The 21,447-nt window shown below is 32.8% G+C and overlaps 1 protein-coding gene across 1 annotated transcript in view; it reads right to left on the reverse strand.

The window, feature by feature from the left end:
- The window catches only part of Sgcz (sarcoglycan zeta), a 363,481-nt gene that overhangs the window by 99,467 nt on the left and 242,567 nt on the right, over window positions 1–21,447 (reverse strand). The window contains exon 3 of the mRNA XM_034520440.2: window positions 4,993–5,080. Coding sequence (XP_034376331.2) covers window positions 4,993–5,080 — 88 coding nt within the window. The remainder of the gene's footprint in view (window positions 1–4,992; window positions 5,081–21,447) is intronic.

The following is a 21,447-nucleotide window of genomic DNA, read 5'->3' on the forward strand; positions in this document are numbered from 1 at the left end:
CAGGGACAGGGCAGGTAGCACTAAGGAGATACAGATGGTAAAAGGCATCTTTGCAGTTATTCCAATTGTGGTGAGACAGCCACTAGGCAAGAATTGCCTCTTTCCATCTACAGACAAAATACTGTCCAAAAAGGACACACTTGCAGAATAGTCGACTGATTATATCTGCCAAGACAGAGTAATCAGCCCTTAATAATTCTGCATCACTAGGTCTGTCAGATGATCCTGGGCCAGAAGGCTGAAGATTGGATGCTCCAACATTCTGTAATATAGGGACTGTCCAGGTGTTCAGTGGTCTCTATAAATTGGCTATGTTTTAGAAGCTATGCTTTGTGCTTCCAATAATGTCAGTTAACTCAGTCATTCTGGATTTCTGATGGGGTTGAAAACTTATAGTCTCATAGCCAATCCTTGCTATTTACTTTGAGAGAAAAGGTTTGAGAGGATGGTTTTCAGCTGACATTCATTCTAAAGCCAAGAAAAAAAAGCCAGGTTCAGAACTAAATCTTTTATTTAGGAGAGATGACAGAGGTTCTGCTTAGTCAACAAAATGATGGACTGGGTATTAGGTCTATCTTGCACCTTACTGACATAAATTGGTATAGTTATGCTCTAACTGTATTTTGAAAGAAATATTTTATTTTAACAGGAAGGGTGATATGTAGGAGGAGCTAAGATGGGAGGAGTACAGAGAGGAGGAGAGGAGAAGAGGAGCTAGGTGATGAGAGAGAAAGAGAGAGGGGGGCCAGACATGGAGGCGGATATTCACATGTCTCCACCAGTCAAAGATAGTTGATATATCTAGATTGGGTATTAGGTTACTCTTTTGATTGATATTGAGCATTATCAAACTTATAAAGCCTTTGATTGACATTAAAAAATATTGTATAAAAGCAAAAACAAAAAGGGGGTATGGGATAGGGGTTTTCTAGGGAGGGGAATGGGGAAAGGGAATGGCATCTGAAATGTAAATAAATAATATCCAATAAAGATAAATTTAAAATAAAAAATAAGTGCTTTGAGAACAAATATAATTATAAATCAAACAATAGAAAATGTTGACCTGGGACTTGTTTAAGAAAGTTGTTTTTACTTCAAGGATTCTGACCTCTGGGGATGTTGTGCTGTCTTTAAAATTCTCAACAACAATCTCATTTCTTTTTTTCAGCTTTATTCTAAGAAGAGAAATTTGGAGGAAGAAAATTAAGTTCACTTACCTCCTCCAAACTTAAAGAGCCATGACAAATCAGAATTATAGATATGATGGTCAAACTCTGATATTAAATAGCCTATTTAAGATAAACCTCTATCTTAATAAGTTCACAAAAATATTTGTCAAGTTAACTTTTTACCCAAAGTTTAAAGAGAATAGGTTAAGTATATCTAAACCATGCTTTAGTGCTTCTTAGAGGGGAGAACAAAATACTTAAGGGAGGAAATATGGAGAAAAGTGCAGAGCAGAGACTGAAAGAAAGGCCGTCTAAAGCCTGTCCCACCTGGGGATTCATCCCATATACAGTCACCAAACACAGACACTAGAGTGGATGCCAAGAAGTTCTTGCTGACAGGATCCTGATATAGTTGTCTCTTGAACGGTTCTTCCAGAGCTCGACAAAAACAGAGGCAGATGCTCACAACCAACCATTGGACTGAGCATGAAGTCTCCAATGGAGGAGTTAGAGAAAGGACTGAAGGAGCTGAAGGTGTTTGCAAACCATAGGAAAAACAACAATATCAGTCAACTAGAACCCCCAGAGCTCCCAGGGACTAAATCACCAACCAAAGAGTACACATAGAGGAACCCATGGCTCCAGCCACATATGTAGCAGAGGATGGCCTTGTTGGACATCAGTAAAAGGAGAGGTCCTTGGCTCAGTGTAGGCTCAATGACCCAGTGTAGGGAAATGCCAGGGGGTGAGGTGGGAGGGCCTGGGTGAGTTAGAGGGAGGGAGGATGGGATAGCGGGTTTCTGGTGGGATAAACTGCTAAAGGGGATAACATTTGAAATTATATATATATAATATTCAATAAAAATATAGCATATGTGTCTATACATATATTTATATATTCAAGTATAAGTATATTGCATTTCCTATGCATTTATGGAAGGAGAATAATTTGGTTTTTATTTCAAATGTAGAACAACAGCCTTAGAATTAACATACCACGTATGTCTCATCTCTGGATTATATTAGAGGTCTCCTTTACATGAACTAAGAAAGAAAGTTGGCTTGTAATAAAGAAGAAATACTCAAGGTAGACCAGTTTCTGCTTTGTTCTTAAACAGCATTTTGAAGGACACAATGGAACAAATAGCTACACTGAGGTAAGTTTTCCTTTCCAATATATTAGAGTAATAAAATCTAAAAAAAAAAACTATTTAATATCTTTTACTGTTTATTTTTATGGGAAATCAATACAGTGTTAGGTAATCTTAGATTTGCAGAATGAATAAAACTATAATCTATAACTATATGCTGAATTAAAGGTATTATATTTTAATATTAAATATTTTCATACCTAAACTCTATAATCAACGCCATACCACTAAACAAAAACTGAATGGAGAGGAAAAAATGAGGAAAGAGGATTAAAAATGTTCCCTATATCAACAAATTTTTTCTAAAAACAAAACTTGACAGAATATTGCAAGAATATGTTGCAAGAATGTATTCACCTTTAGCGACTATAGGATGAAAAATTATCTTTCCAAGATAGAGATATTAATATATGATGTGTAACATATCTGTGACAGACACTTGGCAACAGTCATGGTGTGTCCCATGTAACTTAAGTACCACGAGAAAGATGATATGATAGAAGGTCATGATGGAACCGTTCACAGAATATCAGTGCACTGTGATACAAGCCTATTACAATCACCACCACCAAAATAATGATATATTCAACATAGAACTATGACCTCTCACTTAACAACACCAAAACCACTCCCACTTTTCTTAGAAGCATTCAAATTAAGTGTCATGCCATTTTAGGAAAGGGTAAGCTTGATCTCCACGAAAGGTAAGTTGTTTGTTTAGAGTTCACTAAAATGATTGATATCCAGATTCACTTTGACTTCTAATTATATAAGTCTGTATGTAACAAAATGCCCCACTGTGTAGTCCTAGCTGATCCTATATAGAATTCACTATATAGACAGGAGTGGCCTGAAACTCACAGATATCTGCTTACTTCAACTGCCCACATGGTAGGATTAAGAGGGTGCCTCAACATACCTTGATATAGCAGATGTTTTAATTTATTATTGCCCACTCTTTAGTTAATGTGCATTTGATTTTTATGACAGCCACAAGGAATCAAAAAAATATGGGAGTCAACAACAGTATGCCCAAATCCCCAGTTTTTATTTGTTTTCTTAGATCACTTAATCACTGAAATAATTGGCTATGATGTATTCATTAAAGTTAAACTACTTTTTTCTCTCCTTTTCTCTTTTATCTCATTTGAATAATATTAACATTACATTAACAGAGTTTTCTAGAATGGCTAAAATGCAAGTAAAATATATCCTTTATCTTTTTCATGCATAAAATGAAATGCAAATGGCATTTGTCTATACACCCTGTAATCAAACTGCTGCTTCATGCTACAGGCCGGAATTATGTAACTGTTATTTGACAGTGTAGTTTTGCAATATAGTTTCTGTGCTTTTAACTTATCTCTTGACAGTTCCACTAAGAACTATTTCAGCTTTGGAGAACTGAATGCAATAAAGATCCTTTTTTACTAGGAGTTCTTAACTATGAGTAAATTTTGACTTGAAAAACCTCCCAGTTATTCATGCCAGCTTACACTACTCTGAAACAGTCACAATTGCTATTGAAATTAACAGTGAGATCTTGAGGATTCAGGCACACTTATGAGTACATAGAAATATTTTATTCCTGAAATTTTAGTAAATTTATTTTAGTGGCTTCTTTTATAAAAAAGCAATATATTTTATGACAAAATATGTTTGACAACTAATAGTTATCTACTAACAAACTAAAACTTTTAGTTTAATTAAAACATATAATAGGTCAACATATATTATATTTACAAAGAGGATGTATAAACAATTAACATCTCTACTTATACATGTCACATAAGTGACTAGTATATTTCCAAAATTCAATTAGAAATAGTGAAAACATATAATTTAGGAATTATTATTAATTTATTGCTAAAAAGAGTAATTCATTCCTCAAATTTGAAAATTGATTCTTTTGTACCGTATGTATATCATACATACTATAAAAAGTGTAGATAAATCCTGAAATGCAGAATATATATATGAATATCAAGTATGCATAATTTACATAGTTACAAATGATTTTTGCTTTGCCTTTCTCCTTATACAAAACTGAATGAAATATTTACATATGGTGCTTTGATAAATGTCAATAATTAACATTTATTTGATAGTAGTAAAATCCAATAGGACTGAGGATGTTTCTTGGTAGAGTGTTTGCTAGTAAGCAGGAAGCCTCTGGATCAATCCACAGAATTGAACTGTGTATAGTGTAAGCACATCATCTGGGAGATGTATTCAATTGCATCAGAAGGGTAAGGTTATCCTCAGCTACATAGTCAGTTTGAGGCCAGTCTAGTCTACATGACATCCTATTTCAAAAAACAAAAGAAGTAAACAAACAAAAATACTAGTATTTTTTAATTTGTATTTCAATAACTAAATCCTTCATATATAATCTCAACAAAAAGCATTGTCAAAACTGAAAGTACTGACACTTATAAAATTGTTTGTTTGTGTGTGTGTGTGTGTGTTTGTGTGTGTTTGTGTATACACTAATAACTACTCAGTTTTAGAAATCCTAACTAACTTGGGACCACATTAGTTCATGTGCAAGTCAACTGGGCTGCAATGACAGGTCTGTCTATGAGTTAGAGAAGTAATCTAGCTACATGGAATTCAAATTGACCACTGAATATAAAAGACAGAATGATCAAACTTTACCTCCAAACACTCACCGACTGTCAGCTGTCCAGTGAGCTGCCCCATGTGGTTTCTTGCGTTCACTGTTACATTTCTGTCAGACTGTAAGACCAATGGACTGTCCTAAGAAATACGTATGAAACACAAAAATCAAACAAAAGCACAACTGTAGTCAGAACACGTGAAATCATATGTTATCTCAATTTATCTCAATCAATCAATAGGCATTAACATTTGGGTGAACTGGATAAAAAGATGGTATCTCAAAATAATTTTAGTAGAATGGAACACTTCAATGTTTATACCCAGGCATTAACCATCTGATGGATAGCAACAGAGTCAATTCAACTTATGGCTTTTAACCAAGGGTATAGATAAAAAGAAGCTTTCCTTTATGATATGTAAGCTTGTTGACAAAGATAACCCATCCAGGTTCAATGGGGAATGTCTAGGCAACTTTCAGCTTTTATTATTAAATAATATTTCCTCAAATCTATCTCCTCTGATCACTATGAATACTGGTTGATTCAACTCATAAATTTTCTATCCACATAGAAAATATGATAAAACACTCTCACATGGACAGTTTACTTGTCTTGTGTTTTATATTCATCTTTATCTTCTTGTAGTTTATTGAATTGTGCCCCAAAATGACCTAGTCTATGGCAATCAAGTTTACACAGCATCACATCCATTATTTCTCCTGGAGCCAACAGTATTTGCTATGTGTTGATTAAGTTTAAAAGCCCACACAATTAATTAATGAATTCTCTATTACCTAGTCCATCTTCCTTATATGGGAATGCTCTATGAATTGTACAGTGTCCGAGGCAAGGAAGTGTGAGTTGTGCAAGTTGCGATTAGGTGACATCGACATTAAGTAGTTCTAACTTTCACTTTTCTGTTGGCTAAGGACATTGAATACTGGGCAGGGATGTCTTACAAATATCTTATTCAGGGCTAAGCATTCTGAAGACTCTTATTTTCTGCTCTATCAGTTATCATATGATCAGTTATCATCAGGGCAAGAAGCCACACTGGTGAGAGTTGAGTGATACACATCTCTGTGTGTAGTAATATGTCATCAGGTGTCATTTTCCTGTTATGATCTATAGATAAAATATTATTGTGTGTTCTCTAAGGCTTATGACCTTTGTAGTCTCCAGGTCTTGGCCTCAACAGCAGTATCAGATATAGATTCTATAGCATAAAGAAAACCATAAGTCCAAAAGAAATAGATTTTTATTTCCCTTATCACTTTTGTAACTATTGCACCAATGAACATATAAGTGGTTATTGTAGCCTGCAGGGTTCATATCTTGTTGAGATTAATAATTAATTTTCACCCATGATACTGTGTATAGTATCTTCAAGCAGTATGATGGTTACCTAGTCAGGGTGAAGCTAGATTTCTCCATTTTCTGTCATAAGAAGTGGTGTCTTCAGTAATCAACCTGGGTTTACTGTTAAGATATGGAGGATTATATCATAACATTAGTTATATCCTGTAGAATTTTGGGAGTCTATGGGATTCCTTTTCTTAAAATATGTAACTCATTTCTCATACTGGGAATTGTATTTGATAGCATATAATGCCTAGTTGGAAGTATTGTCTTCCACACTTTTATATGAAGTATGATTCTATATGAAGCTACTAGAAGAGTAGCTTCAATATGGATTTTTGAAAGATATTTATTGTTAATTATCCTTTCCCATATTCTATCTTATAACCTACTATCCAACACCCTTTAGTCTTCCTGTTTTAGTTTCAACTACACCCCCCCCCCATAGTATTATAGTCTATATCCCCTTCCTTGGAAGAACCTTTTTACTCTCTGGTCCCTTACTATCTACCAGGACAACAAAAACCAACCCAATTTAAAAATGGAATGTAGAACTAAATAAATATTTTGTAAGAGAGGAAACACAAACCTCTAAGAAGTACTTAGAAAGTATTCAATGTCCTTAGCCAACAGAGAAATGAAGAGAACTACTTGATGTTGCCTTACCCCAATCAGAAAGGCCCAAAGTCCCCTATCCATGTTAACATGTCTATTGCTGCCATCTTTGTTCAAGTCTTGGTTGTATTCAGTCAGTACTATCTGACTATCTACACTATCACCACTACCACTACCACCAACAACCAAAATATATGAGGCCAATAATTTGAAAGAGATCAAGGCATATACATGGGAGAGTATGGACTGAGGAAAAGGGAAGGAGATAATGTAGTTATTATAATCTGAAACTACAAAAATAAGGAACAGCCATCATTAATAAAATGGATAAGAACAGATGCTGGCGAGTGTCTGGGAAAAAGGAACACTTTCTTATAACTCATGAAAGTACCAGCTGGTATAACTACTATGGAAATTAATGCAGAAGCTTGTCCGTAGGTGAAAACGTATCTACCACAAAATGCAGTTGGGCTACTTGAGAATGTACACAAAGGATTTTCCATATATTACAGAGAAACTTGCTTATACAAGTGCTTTATCATAGCCAAGAAGTAGAAACCACCTGGTTGTCCATCAACTGATCAATGGTTAATAAAAATGTGATACATTTATACAATGGATTATTATTCAGCTGTTCAGAAAAAATAATTTATGAATTTTCAGATGAATAGATTGAGACAGAAACAATAACTCTACTAAGTCAAGAGAAAAATGATAAATATCACAGTTTTTCATATACATGGATATTAGTTATTATATTTTAAATCTGTGTGTTTCATTACATATATTTTATACACAAGTCACCTAAACACTAAACATTAGGATTTAATGCTTTTGTTTCATTATGCATGGGCTTATATTATACTTATATATTATATATAATTATAATATATATTATATATATATTATATATATAATTATAATTATATATATTATAATTATATTATATTATATAAAATTCTAAAGCTATCTTAAACTCTTCTAACTATATGCAAGTATGGAAGGAGATGATCAAACACACACACACACATATATATTTATATATATATATGTATATACATATATATATGATTTCACTTTCACTTTGTTTCTTATTCCTATTGAGATTATTTAGCTAGAAATGAAGTTTTATGACTGCATTAAAAATACAGAGATGAGGAAATGATACAATCATATCATAACCTTACAAAAATAAACGAATTATGTAAAGAATACATCCAGTCATTTTTCCATAAGTATACCTGTAGTATAGACATCCATCTTTGAAAACATTAAATCACTTTAAATCAATTAGATTATTTCTACCATGTTACATGCCCAAATTATTTTAATAGCACAGATATTCCACTAAGTACTGTTTCAGACAAATACTTATACCCAGTAAGAATAGTGCTGTTTTGGATAATTACACATGGATAAAAGTTTGTGCAACCCATGTATATACATGAAATAATTATGTTCTGTGATGATAAAAATCCAATACAGGATAATGTTAAAGAGTATCATTATAAAAAGAAGCAATGCCTTTTATGGAGAGCATAGAAGTTTATATGGAAGGGTATTGAGAGAGGAGAGGAAAGGGAGAAAACTTGTATTTAAAGTACAATCTCAAAATTAAATAACAAAAGAAGTGTGATATATTAAATAATAATTTGAGTTTAAAAACAAACCTAAATGTTTCTCATAATTCAAAAGTGGTGAATAGTTGATTAGCTGAATTACCATTTACATCATAGCCAAGTATTTGATGTATATCACCTTTTATATTCATAAGATTTATGAGATTCTTTGCTTTCCCTGGAATTCCTAAACTTATTTAAAATGAGCACACATGACTATAAGTATAATAAAATGCATAATATACTGGTATATTTAAGTGATGGGTTGTGAAAATATTGTAAGAATTATTGCTGTATGAAAGAACTTAAGACCAACGTAAAGTAAATTTAAAAGGCAACAGTCAATAGGCACTTCCTCTGATCTAATACAGAAATAGACCTGTTAGGACTGCGGGTTTAATCATTGTACATTTTCGTTAACAACATGTCAGCTCACTTTGCCCTCGCCATAGGGATCCTATTGAAGTTCTATCCTTGGCTCAACTCCATTCCACTTATTCCACTAAATTTCCTCTCAGAATTAAATTTTTATATCCAGATTAAATTTTTACTATGGTAGCAGCAGCAATCTTTGTACTCACTAAAACTATAAACAGAGCTATCAGAGGTGATGAGCAATTCTCTACAATAGGCTCATGTGAATAAAACTGCATTATTAAGCCATTTCAATCCTTAAGTTTTTGTTTTGTTTTGTTTTGTTTTGTTTTGTTTTGTTTTGTTTTGTTTTTTTGAGGCAATGAAGTTCCTACCACGGCAGCACATTCACTACCAAATCAGTCAGATTTTTTTATATTTGTTTAGAGATCTGCACAGTGTTTACTTTGAGCCTAGTGCCATTACTAGTGTATCTTTAAATCAAATAACAACCTTTTATATAATATTCATGATATTACAAATAAATGCATATGTAATTTAAAAAAATCATGACAACTCAGTGAGCTATCTAACATGATATACGAAATCATACAATTCCATGCATCTGAGTAGTTACTAATAGCTAGTTTCCATTGTGCCTCAACAGCAAAATCAACCCTTTATTTAAGAAATAACATGTAAGAAACATTACTCCAAACAAAGATGTTAATACATCTTGTGTGTTCTCTTGTGGCTGTTTCTTCATGGGCCTTTCTATGAGAAAATGAGGGTCATTAATATCTTATTTGTATCTATTTTCGTATATTATTTCTTAATGTTTTCTTCTATTCCTGTGCTTCAAACCTGAGAACACTAGTATCCAGTTATAGATATTAAAACAAACAGCATTATCCACTTATGTTTTATAATTTCTTTAAAAATAAGGGAGGATTATTATGTGATATCACATCAAGGGTCAATAAGTACTTTACAAGTGTTATACTGCAAACTTAACTCATGTAGTAATCTGCTTTTATTAAAACATGTTAAGCACAGTACTTTAAAATTCTTAACTATTACCAGGATATAAGGAGAAGGAGACTTAAATTCCTCAACCTGGATTTCCTCACTTAGAATATTTTCAAGAGCTATTGTTTTTTCTGAACAGTTTCTTTTTAGCTTTTTAAATTTAATATAATAACATCATTTCTCTTTATTTTTTCTCCCTTCTACTTCTTCTTGTTCTCTTTAAGATCTATGGCTTCCTAAATATTTTATACTTTTTTTCTTTTTTACTGCTAAATAAAATTCCATTGTCTGTAAGTACCACGTATTCACTCTTCATTCCTCCATTGATGAACATCTAGGCAGGTTCCATTTTCTAGCTATCATGAGTAGAGCAGCACTAAACACAGAAATGTATACATCTCCGTAGTAGTGTATGCATACTTTGGGTACATTTCTAGGAGCAATATAGGTAGGTCATATGGTAGTTCTATCTTTAACTTTTGGAGGAAACTTCATATGGTTTTAGATAGGGGCTACAGAAACTTGCATTACCTCTATAGATAATAAGATTTCCTCTTCTCCACATCCTCATCAGCATTCATTGTCCCTTTATTTTTCCTTATAATACATATTATGACTGAAATAATATGAATTCTCAATGTTATTTTAATTTGCATTGTTACAGTGGTTAAGGATGTTGAAAGGACATGTTAGCCATTTATGTGTTCTTCTTCTTGAGGACTCCACTCTGTTCCCAGTACCACTTTTAATAAGGGTTTTTGCTTCATGTATGGTCTACAAATCTTACATATTTTAGACACCAGTACTCTGGCAGATGTAAAGCTAACAATGATTTAACCCGTCTGTGCTGCTTATTTACTGTGGTGATGGTTTCATTTGCAAAAAAAAAAAAAAAAAAAAAAAAAAAAAAAAAAAAAATTAATTTCATGAGATTGACCAACTGTTGGCCATATTGCCTATTGCCTTAACAACTGGAGTCCTGTTCAAAATGCATTTAGTTGTGCCTGTATGATGTGTATTCAGACAGTACCTATCCAGTGTTTCAGCAGTCCAGGCCTAACAGTGAGACTTTGTTTCATGTGGAACTAACTTTAGTGCATGGTGAGAAAAGGATTGAGTTCCATTTTTCTCCATGTAGATACCTAGTTTTCACAGCACCATTTTATTTGGAGGCTGTTACCTCCAAAATGTGTTTTTGACATCTTTGTCCAAAATCAGGTAGCTTTAGATTTGTGGGTCTTCTATTCTTTGTATTTATTTATTATTATTTTTGAGTATATAGGTTAATTACAGTGTCTCTCTCTTCCCTTTCCTCCCTCTAGATACTGCCATACAGCGCTTTCTTCTTCCCTTCAAATTTATGTCCTCTTTACATTAGTTGTTATTGTATGTACACACCCCCACACCCCCACATATGTGTATATATATATATATATATATATATATATATATATATATGTAAATATAACCTGTTGAGTCAATATAGTGTTACTTTTACGTGTATTGTCAGACCTGACTATTTTTTTTTTAACCACAGGAAAACCACTTGGCAGGCTCTTCTCTGGGCAGTAACACTTCCTCTCCCATTTTTACTCATCTGCTTGTATTATAGTACTTTATGCTGTATTAAGGTCATTTGTGCTTTCCTCTACCCAGTAAAGCATGGTTATTGGTTTCTTCCTCATTCAGCTCACCTTAGGGTGGTTGTGTCCATAAGATTTCACAGTGTTATCTTCTACAATTACTAGGAAACATAATCTCACAGGGAAATCCCTGAACCTCAGGCTCTGACAATCTTTTTACCCTCTATCCACAATATTTGCTTACTCTTCACTCTTCGTTTTATATGGTGTTACTTTTCTAAACAATTTTAATGTACAAATTTATTAGCACACTAACATTAAAACAAGATATCTCTTAATATTTCTTTTTGTTAGACAAATTGATATTAGTAACATGCAAGTATTTTATGATATCATCCATTTTTACTTGCTTAGCTTCATTTCACAACATATATTTACCCAAATTTCTCTTTGTTCTCTTCATTCTCAGTTTTAGTTTCTTTCTGCCTATACTATAATTCACATCTACTTCTTATTATCTGGCTGAATGACTGTTGAAATGCTCATTTTTCAAATCCCAGCTCAAAGCTGAATTCTATGGACATCCTTCTTATTCTTCTAGTTAAAATTCCCCTCATGCCCTCCACTTCCTTAAGCAGTCAGCTTGATGTCTATTATAGTACTTGTCGTAGGCATTCTGCTTTGTTTAATCACTTACGTGTCCAAGTCTTCCACTTAACTGAACTATCCGTAATGTGGATTGTGTTGTGGTTTACTTTTCTCTATGTAGACTTCTGAAAAACTACAGTTTTTATTATGTATGACATATGGTTTTTGGGTCAACAAATAGATTTTGACTGGATGAAATGTACAGAGTACATTTGAGGTGAATCACTCTTGGGTGGGCTCTAGATTTGTGTTGAGATCACAGAAACCTTAGAGGTTTGGCTACCTCTTTTGTTTCTCTGTTCTTTACTTTTTAACCCCTCATGGGAAGATTTCTGAAATGCTTTCAAGTAGAACAATCCTTATCACATGGTTTAATTTGTATTCCTAGTCTCTTCTTCCAAAGAGGAAGTTTTTTCCTATTCCTTCTCTTATTCAACCCACTTAAGAACAAGAAAAATAGGTAACTAAAACAAATTTGCTTAATAACAAGATAACAAGATTTTGAATTTAATTCCTTCAGCAAACAAATGATTTAATTACTAAAATTGTTTTTTTTTTTAATATAGTGGTATGGATTGTTAAAAGAATGCCTCCAAATTCTGGTTTCATAATTTCATTAGAATGTGAAGTAGTCCTGACAGAGAGAGTGTTTATTAAAAGTTAACTTTTTATTCATTTCTTGTCCAATACTCTTACTGAGCCCACTGTGACATTCACTTCTAGGAATGTTTTTGCACATTCAATTTGCTGTTAGATAATACCTGTCTCCTTGGTGTTATACAATGATTATGGCAGTGTATTTTGCTTTCCTTATTATTATTTTATTTTGGCTTTCCTTATTCTTGTTCCCACTGATGAATGTGTATTCAGAGAGTTGCTACAGGAAACAGTTTTACCATAGCTTTCAAATACATAAGATCTAATTTACTCCATTCCTATACCTATTGAATATTTGAACTCAAATATCAACTATGGGTTGCCTTACAGGATGATTTTGTTTTCATAACTAAGGACTCTGGGTGGAAAAGGTTTTATCTCCACCCAAAAATAAAGATTAAGGTAAAGTAAGTAAGACATTGTTATTTTATATCAATCAGGTACACAGCGGTACTAGAGATCCCTCTTCTTAGACAGTATTTGTAGTACTAAACACATTTTTCCAGCTTTTCCTCTCACTATAGGCAATGTATCCATTTTCTTCACTTATGTCCCTTCTGTCTTTTTTTTTTTTGCCCTTGTCCTAGTTGTAGGTGTCAACTCTGCCCACTCAGCATGTTCAGATCTATACATTTGTACTACACAAGACAATAGAGCAAGATTCCTACTGCCTGTGAAGGATGTATATAGACTAGATCCTACTTGGAAGAGCACAAGGAAATTTAAAACATCGGAAAATTTTGTGCTACAAATTTTTTGTGAACGATCCAGAGATTATATGAATTGATAGATAAATTGGTAGATATTTCAGCCTATATAAAGTAGTGTATAGCTTTTCTATTTTTAATTAACAAAATTAGCAAATTTTTCTGGCAATCGGAATGACAATGATGAATATGTATGTTTATGGACAGGATTAAAAGAGGGACAGATAGAAAATTTTGGGTATGCATTTGTATATGAAAAAAACTTTCATGTCTTAGGTGTGCAATGAAAGAAGAAGCAAAAACAGCTTTTTAATAAGTTAGTTTACCTTTCATTCCCCGAATCTTGACAGTTTAAAAAATCAAGTTTCCTGACTCTAATTCTTACTTTTTAAAAATGTGACACATTTAACTGAGAAAAATTAAGTTTCTCAATAAGATATATTTGCTTTCAAGGGTATCTTTAATTTCAAGTAGGGAAAGAGATAATGAGTTTTAGGTTATTTTTCTTTGGAAATATCTTCATTCATGTAGCTGAGTTTTCACTCCTTGGAAAAAAAATAATCAAACATCTTTTTTCCATTCTGTTAAAATAAGGTAGGGTTATTAAATCTCCAAATATTTGAAAATGTTTGAACCATGTTTTTAGTCTACTTTGGGTCTAAATCTATAATGAAACTTAATTCCTGAATGAAATGAGGAAAGTCAAAGATTTTTTTTTTTTTTTTTTGTATTTGGTATTTTATCTTTAAAAAATGTGATAAAACACTAAAACACCATGGCCAAATAATTATAGAGGAATATTGCAGAGAGTAAGAGTTCATAATGGTAGGGACAACATAACAGCACTCAGTAGGCATGGTGGGGTGGTAGGAGCCAGAAGCTGAGAGCTTACATCTTGAAACATAAGCATGAGGCAAAGAGACAATTGGGAATGGTGTCAGGATTTTCATCTTCAACCCTGCCCTCACTACTCAACCTATACCAGCAATCCTGGACCTCCTAAGATTCCACGAAGAGCAACACCAACTAGGAACCAAATATTCAAATATGAGATAGTATAGGGGATATTTTTCAAACAGCTTTCTAACATGACAAAAACAAGAAAAATTAGAAAATTATTTAGTGAAAATAAACAATGATTATAAAGTCAAAAAGTACAAAGCTACTACAATTACTTTGACTGGGCTAGAGGTTTCTCCAGTATTTAGTCTAACATTGCTTTGAGTGTAACAGAGAGAATAATTGTCAATTACCATTTGAATCAATAGATAGAGAAAAGCAGATTAACCTTCTACCATTTCTGGGCCTCTTCGACCCATTCAAGGCTTGCTACAAACAGAATTTATATTCCTTATATTTGATAAATTGGCTTTCTGCTTTTGAATTTGATGTATAATTTATACCACTGGATGTTAGTATTTTCATGGCTTAGGAATTCTGGTATCAGGAGGAAGCAGGATGATCAGATGATGGAGGTTATCTTCAGCTAGAAAGTAAGTGTGAGGCTAACCTAAGTTACATGAGATTCTATCTAGAAAAGGAATTTAGAAGGATTAAAATTATGTCATCACTATTCCTTGACATTGTAACAGCCTAACCTGAGATTTCTTATTCACAGTAGTAATCCAAGACAATTCTATTTAACAAATATCTTTGATAATACTTCTATATTTATAGAGAGAACAGACTAGTTACAGTTCCGATATTACAAGTGAAATATGACAAAATATATTAGGTAAAACAAGATTATGGAATACATGTTTGTTGTTACTTATGGTTAAACCTTACTTTTGCTTGATAGGGATTTAAAAAAAAAAAAAGATAGACTCTCACTTTCTACTACAGGTATCCCAAACGCACATAAACCGCCTCTCCCATCCAAATGGTGGAATAACAGACCTGCCCCACCATGTCCAGATCCAATAAGGCTATTATTCCCTTCACTTCAAACAATCATGAGTTTGTAAATTGTTAGTAATTCATATATTTTCTTCCTCGACTAAATACATACAGTGGGGAAGATATATTCTTAAGCTTATTTCTTCTAATTGCAACAGGTATTTCAAATTTTATTTATACTCCTATAATTCAATTTCTATATCTTTTTATATATAAAAGCTCTAATGATGTTAAGACTCTGGGCTGAAAGAAATATTAGTTTTATTCTTTATTTTATAAAAAATAATAACTATAGCATTTGTGTTCATTAGACTTACTGAATAAAACCAGACAGGAGAAGGCATAACTGGGTATACATATTGAAGTGCTTAGAAATCTTCAGTACACATAGAAATAATCTGAAGATCTTCCTAGAGGCATCCCAGGATCAAGTCTAGGTTCAATATTTTTGACTATCTCTGAAGTCACATCCATGGTGTCATTGTACATATATCTGTTGAATAGTATGAAAGTAATGTTCTGATTATGATCTAGGATTCAGAGCAGATGTTTGTCAACACATTTGTACAATTTGGTCAGAATTAATACAAGCAGAAAAATAAATTCTCTTTTAAAAGAGTAAGTTTTTAATATATGTACAAATTACAGAGAAGTAGAAGCAAAAGAAACTCAGGGAAAACCAGAGACTGACAAGATCAGGGATGGTCAAAGAACTGAAGGGTAGATTTTTATGGGAGGAGTATATTAGTGCTTTATACACTTGCATAAAAATTGGCTATGATGAATCAATTAAAGAAACTCAGAGTTTGGAATACCACAAGAGGTTTCCTATCTGTATGAGCCATGTGCATAGATTTGACTCTGTTCTTCTTCATGTCAAGATTGGTGGGTCAAGTTGTATATGGCTAAGACTAAAGAAATACTATGAGAATAAAAACCCTCAATTTTCTAAATCAAAAATTATTCTGAACTATTTCCCATAACATACATACCCTAAACTTCAGATTAGTTAAGATATTATTAAGTTATACCAAACCTAGAAATGTTCCAATTAGGGCACATTGAGCCTCATTCCATTCACCCAATTAACATGAAATAGATCAATTGTAGGATGTACACAAATATTCTTGGATGTATATTAAATAGTCTATAAAAATATTAAATATTTTTATAGTCTTGCAACATCAGTTTTATAATTAAAGATTTAGCCTTCATCCCAAGGCTCATGTACATGCCCAGTTTAGTGAATTCTTCAGATAGTTTTTGACTATCCTATCACCCAATATCCAGGCCTAGTTTGGATTATGCAACTCATGCAGCTGCCAAGCCTAATGATCTCTCAGGAACCTAACCAGCTGGACCATACTCTCATAGTGCAGACACAGCTGGGAGGCACATTTGAATGCTGTTGTGGTTGCAACTGATTGGAACTACTCTGTTACACCAATTAAAATAAAATAAAACACTGACTATTTAAAGAATCAACCTACAAAATTCTCATGCATGATATTAAATCAGCCAAATATGGGCAGCATCAGTAAGAGAACTTAGCTTCTACTCATTGAAGAAGAATTTTTATCTAGCAACATGGCTTCTCTGATCACATCCAAACACCTGCTAGGTCTGTACAATCAGGCTAGAATGGCGACATCCCCTTAGCATACACCTCTAATCCCTCTGGCTAGTATCATTTAGACACACCCTTAATCCCAAACAACAGTGGGCAGAAAAAGACTTGACAGAATGACAGAATGTGTTTGAGATAGGATGCGCTCAACTCACTTGGGAAAACTATGTAAAAGCAGCAAAGGAAGAGAGAGTGAGTACATCAGTGAGTTGGGGGTCAGTGCAGCCAGTGTAGTGCAGGCAAGTTGACCTCCTTCCTGAGTCCATGAAGTTCAGTGTGGGTCAGCAAAGGGCGTTGAAGTCAGAGAATAATAAGAAGTCAGAATTTTAGAACAAATTACCAGAGTTAGTTTGAGGTGAAGCAGAGAAATTCAGAGAGAAGCTTAGAGAAGCCAGATTGAATCAGCATGGAGAGGCATTTGGGACAGAATAGCTGAGTTGAACCAGCCAGAGTTCAGAAAGAACTATAAAGGATGAATTTATTAGGTAGTAAGCTTTCAAGTTGATAATTACATCTGGTGACTAAGAATTACATTTATAATTCATCAAAGGCAACTTAGAATCACACATCAGACAAATAACCAACAACAGAATGATCCACATTCACAGATCATACTACAAAACTCAAACAGTAAGAAACTTCAAAACAATATATCTTCCCCTAAACTCCTAAAATTTACATTTTTCTTCAGTGAGGATATCTATGATTAAACCTTGAACCCATATTTTAAAAGATCAATGAAAAGTATATGCAAAGAATTCAAGGATGTCAGAAAAGACAGGGATAGAAACATTAATAAACATGAAGGATGTGAATAAATTTGAGAATGAAATCCAAAAACACACTATTTTGTCTAAATGAAGACAACTCAGCATTTGAAAACTGAGTAAAGAAAAAACAGAAACATACTTAAGAAAGCATAAAATCAAAAGAAGATAGAATTGAAAATTTAAATAATACAGAGAAATCAGCGGAAAGGTTTATCAACAGAATGGATCAAGCACAAGAAAGAATATTAGAAATGGAAGAAAAAGTAGAGTAACTAAACCACTAAATCGAAGACTACGAAAGAAAATAATAAAATACACTAAGAGAGAATGCAAATCTTTGGTACCATAAAAAGAACACATTTATGAATTCTATAGATAGAAGGATCAGAAGATTGTGAGATAAATGATACAAATTATATCTTCAACAGGCTCACAGAAAAAAACCCCAAATTAAAAGGAAGACTAACCCATACATGTACAAGAAGCACACAGATCACCAAACAGACTTGACCAGAAAGAAACTTCCATGGCATAGCACATTAACACATTACGTATAAATAACAAGGAGAAGGTATTAAAATCAGCAAGAGAAAACAAGTCACATTAAAAAGGTATACCCATGAAATTAACAACTGGCTTCCCAATAGGCACTTGAAAAGCAGAAGTAACTGAAAATATATACTCAAAGTTAAAACAGACAAAAAATGTCAACTCATTATACTCTATTCAGCAAAATTCTATGTCTCAATTAAAGAAGAATGAAAAACTTTCCATGATATAAACTCACTAAAAGAATTCATGAACATGGATGAATCAGCCTAAGGAGAATAATGAAAGCAGTACTTGAGTCCGAAAGGCAGAATAGTCAAGAGGGTACAAAAAGAAGACAAAGACATTTGTAACTACTGAAACATAAAATACAATTCAGAAGACAATGCCAGAGTAAAATCAAAATAAAGTCAATCTACTCACACCAGTCAACATCACATTTACATATTAATTGCTTCAACTCCTTCAATCAAATAATAGTTGGAATAAGAAATAAGTTTACCTTTCTATTGTCTAGAAGAAACTCATCATCAAGTACAGGGCGCTCAAAATAAAAGGATGAGGAAACAAATTTTTCAAGTAAATAGATATGGGATACAAAAAGCATTCAGTATTTAGGTATTTGCTAAAGTAGACTTCAAATTAAAGTGAATCAGAATAGGTAAACAAGGATTCTTCAATCTGATCAAAGGAACAATCAAACAAAAAGACATACAATCCTAAACATATGAGTGCCAAAATCTGGCACTCAACTTCCCTAAAAAGAGTACTATTACATTTCAAGATATTAATTAACTCCCACTCAGTAATAGTAGTTAATTTCAATATAGTACTTTATCCAAAAAAGAGATCATTTTGACAACAAATAAATGACATCATACCTCGAATAAATGTTATATATGTCTCTAGAATAATTTACCCAAGCACACAAACTACTCATCAATCCACATAAATTTCTCTAAAACAGACTGCATATTGGAGCTCAAAAGATATTCTAAGAGAAAAATTAAAATAATTTCAAGTAGTCTATGTAAGCACAGTTTAATAAACTTAAAATTAACATTATAAAAAATCTCGGGTAATCATGTGAACTTATAGAGAGTAAGCTAATGAATGATGAGTGAGTCAAAGGAGAAATGATAAAAGAAAAAATCTTGTAGTTAAATGAAACTAAAAACACAACACAATAAAATATCTGGAATACATCAAAGGCAGGACTGAGAGTGGTAGTTATAGTTCTAAGCACCTCAAATAGATAGTATAAAAAAGCACAAATACTTTAGTTAATGATGGAACTAAAGAATTTGTGAAAATACAAACAAACCAACAAAAATGCACTATATGAGAACAAGTAAATATGAAAACAAAAATTAACAAATAAAAACAATGAAATTTTAAAAGAATTAAGGAAACTAAGAGTTGGTTCATTGTGAAGGTAAACAAAATTGACAGACCCATAGCCCAGCTACTCAAAATAAAGAATGGACTCAAATAGCAGAATTAATTATATCACATATAAAAGAAATATTGTAAGGGAATGTGTTGGTTTATATATGGTTGGCCAGGGAGTGGTACTATTAGGAGATCTGGCCTTGATGGAGTAGTTGTGTCACTGTCCGTATAGGCTTTAAGAGCCTCAATGATGTCATGCTCCTGCCTTGGTGATACATGAATGAACCTCTGAACCTGTAAGCCAGCCCCAGTTAAATGTTGTCCTTATAAGACTTGCCTTTGTCTGTCAGGAGCAATAATGGGACAAGATAATAACTAGTAGGTGATCTTCCAGAGATGGCCTGCTTCAGATTATTATATAGTCAGCTAACAGATTCATTCTTACTTGTCAAGGCAGTAAGGAAAATCTTTAGGAAAGATTTCTGTTATTAATATGCTTTTCCTGTTATTATTAAACATATTAACAATTACTAATTGTTATTAAATTATTAAACATAATAACAATTATTACATAATTACAATTATTAAACATAATAACAATTACTAAGTAATAGTCCACCCCCTTGGAGCAGATTTATTAAGATGTATGGTCTTGTAGTGAGGCTATATAGACAAATAGATGACTTCTTAAGTCGTAATGGTGATCCTATAAGAATTCCAAAAATTATATTTGTGATTATTAAGCTCTCTTCTAGTGGGACTCTGTTAGGTCCCTTTCTGATAGTCAAAACTGCAATGAGAACTCTGCCAGTCTCCCAAGTGTCACAAGTTAATTGCTCTTAGATAGTAACCAGACTTTCTCCTACACAGAACACATCCCAAGAGGTTGTAAAACAATTAACCATAGGTTATAAAAAAGGAACTAACTATTTATTATAGGTACTAGGACATAAGATAAACTATTAACTGGGTTTATCTATACCAAATTTTACTTCACAATGAAGAGATTGAAACAGTAATAAAAAACCCTTATTAAAAAGGTTTTCAGATTTGTATATATTAATAGCAGAATTATAACAGACTTTCAAAGAAGTATTGAAAAATACTTAAATTTTTCATGAACTAAATAATAAAACAAAAAGATCACTTTCATACTCCTATGAAGCCAGTAGCATCAAAACCAAGTAAAGACACATCAACATAAAAAGCTACTGTCTAATATCCCTGATTAACATAGACATGAGGAAGCCTAAATAAAACACTTGCAAAACAAATACAGGTTCATTGAAAAAAGTCAACACTCCATGGTTGCATTGATGTACTGAATTTGTGGGGATGGTTGAAATACATAAGCCAGTAATTATAATAAAATATATAAATAGCCTTTAGAAAACAAGGTACATGAACATCTAAATAAATGCACAAAAATTACTTGATCCAATTCAACATTCCTTTATAGGAAATATCCTAGAGCGATTAGGAGTAGAGGAAACATACATCAACATAATCAGAGAAGTATAAGACAAACCCACAGCTGCCATGTTTCTAAATATAAAAAATGACCAATTAATGCCACCACAATGAAAATTTGATAAATATCAATTATTGGTCTATTATTCCCATTTCTTTCAGTGTACTTCTTGCAATGCTAGCAAGACAAAAAGACAGTAGAAGAAAGTCAAAGTGTTAGAAATGTGG

Source organism: Arvicanthis niloticus, chromosome 16, assembly GCF_011762505.2.
Source record: "Arvicanthis niloticus isolate mArvNil1 chromosome 16, mArvNil1.pat.X, whole genome shotgun sequence".
Classification (NCBI taxonomy): Eukaryota; Metazoa; Chordata; class Mammalia; order Rodentia; family Muridae; genus Arvicanthis; species Arvicanthis niloticus.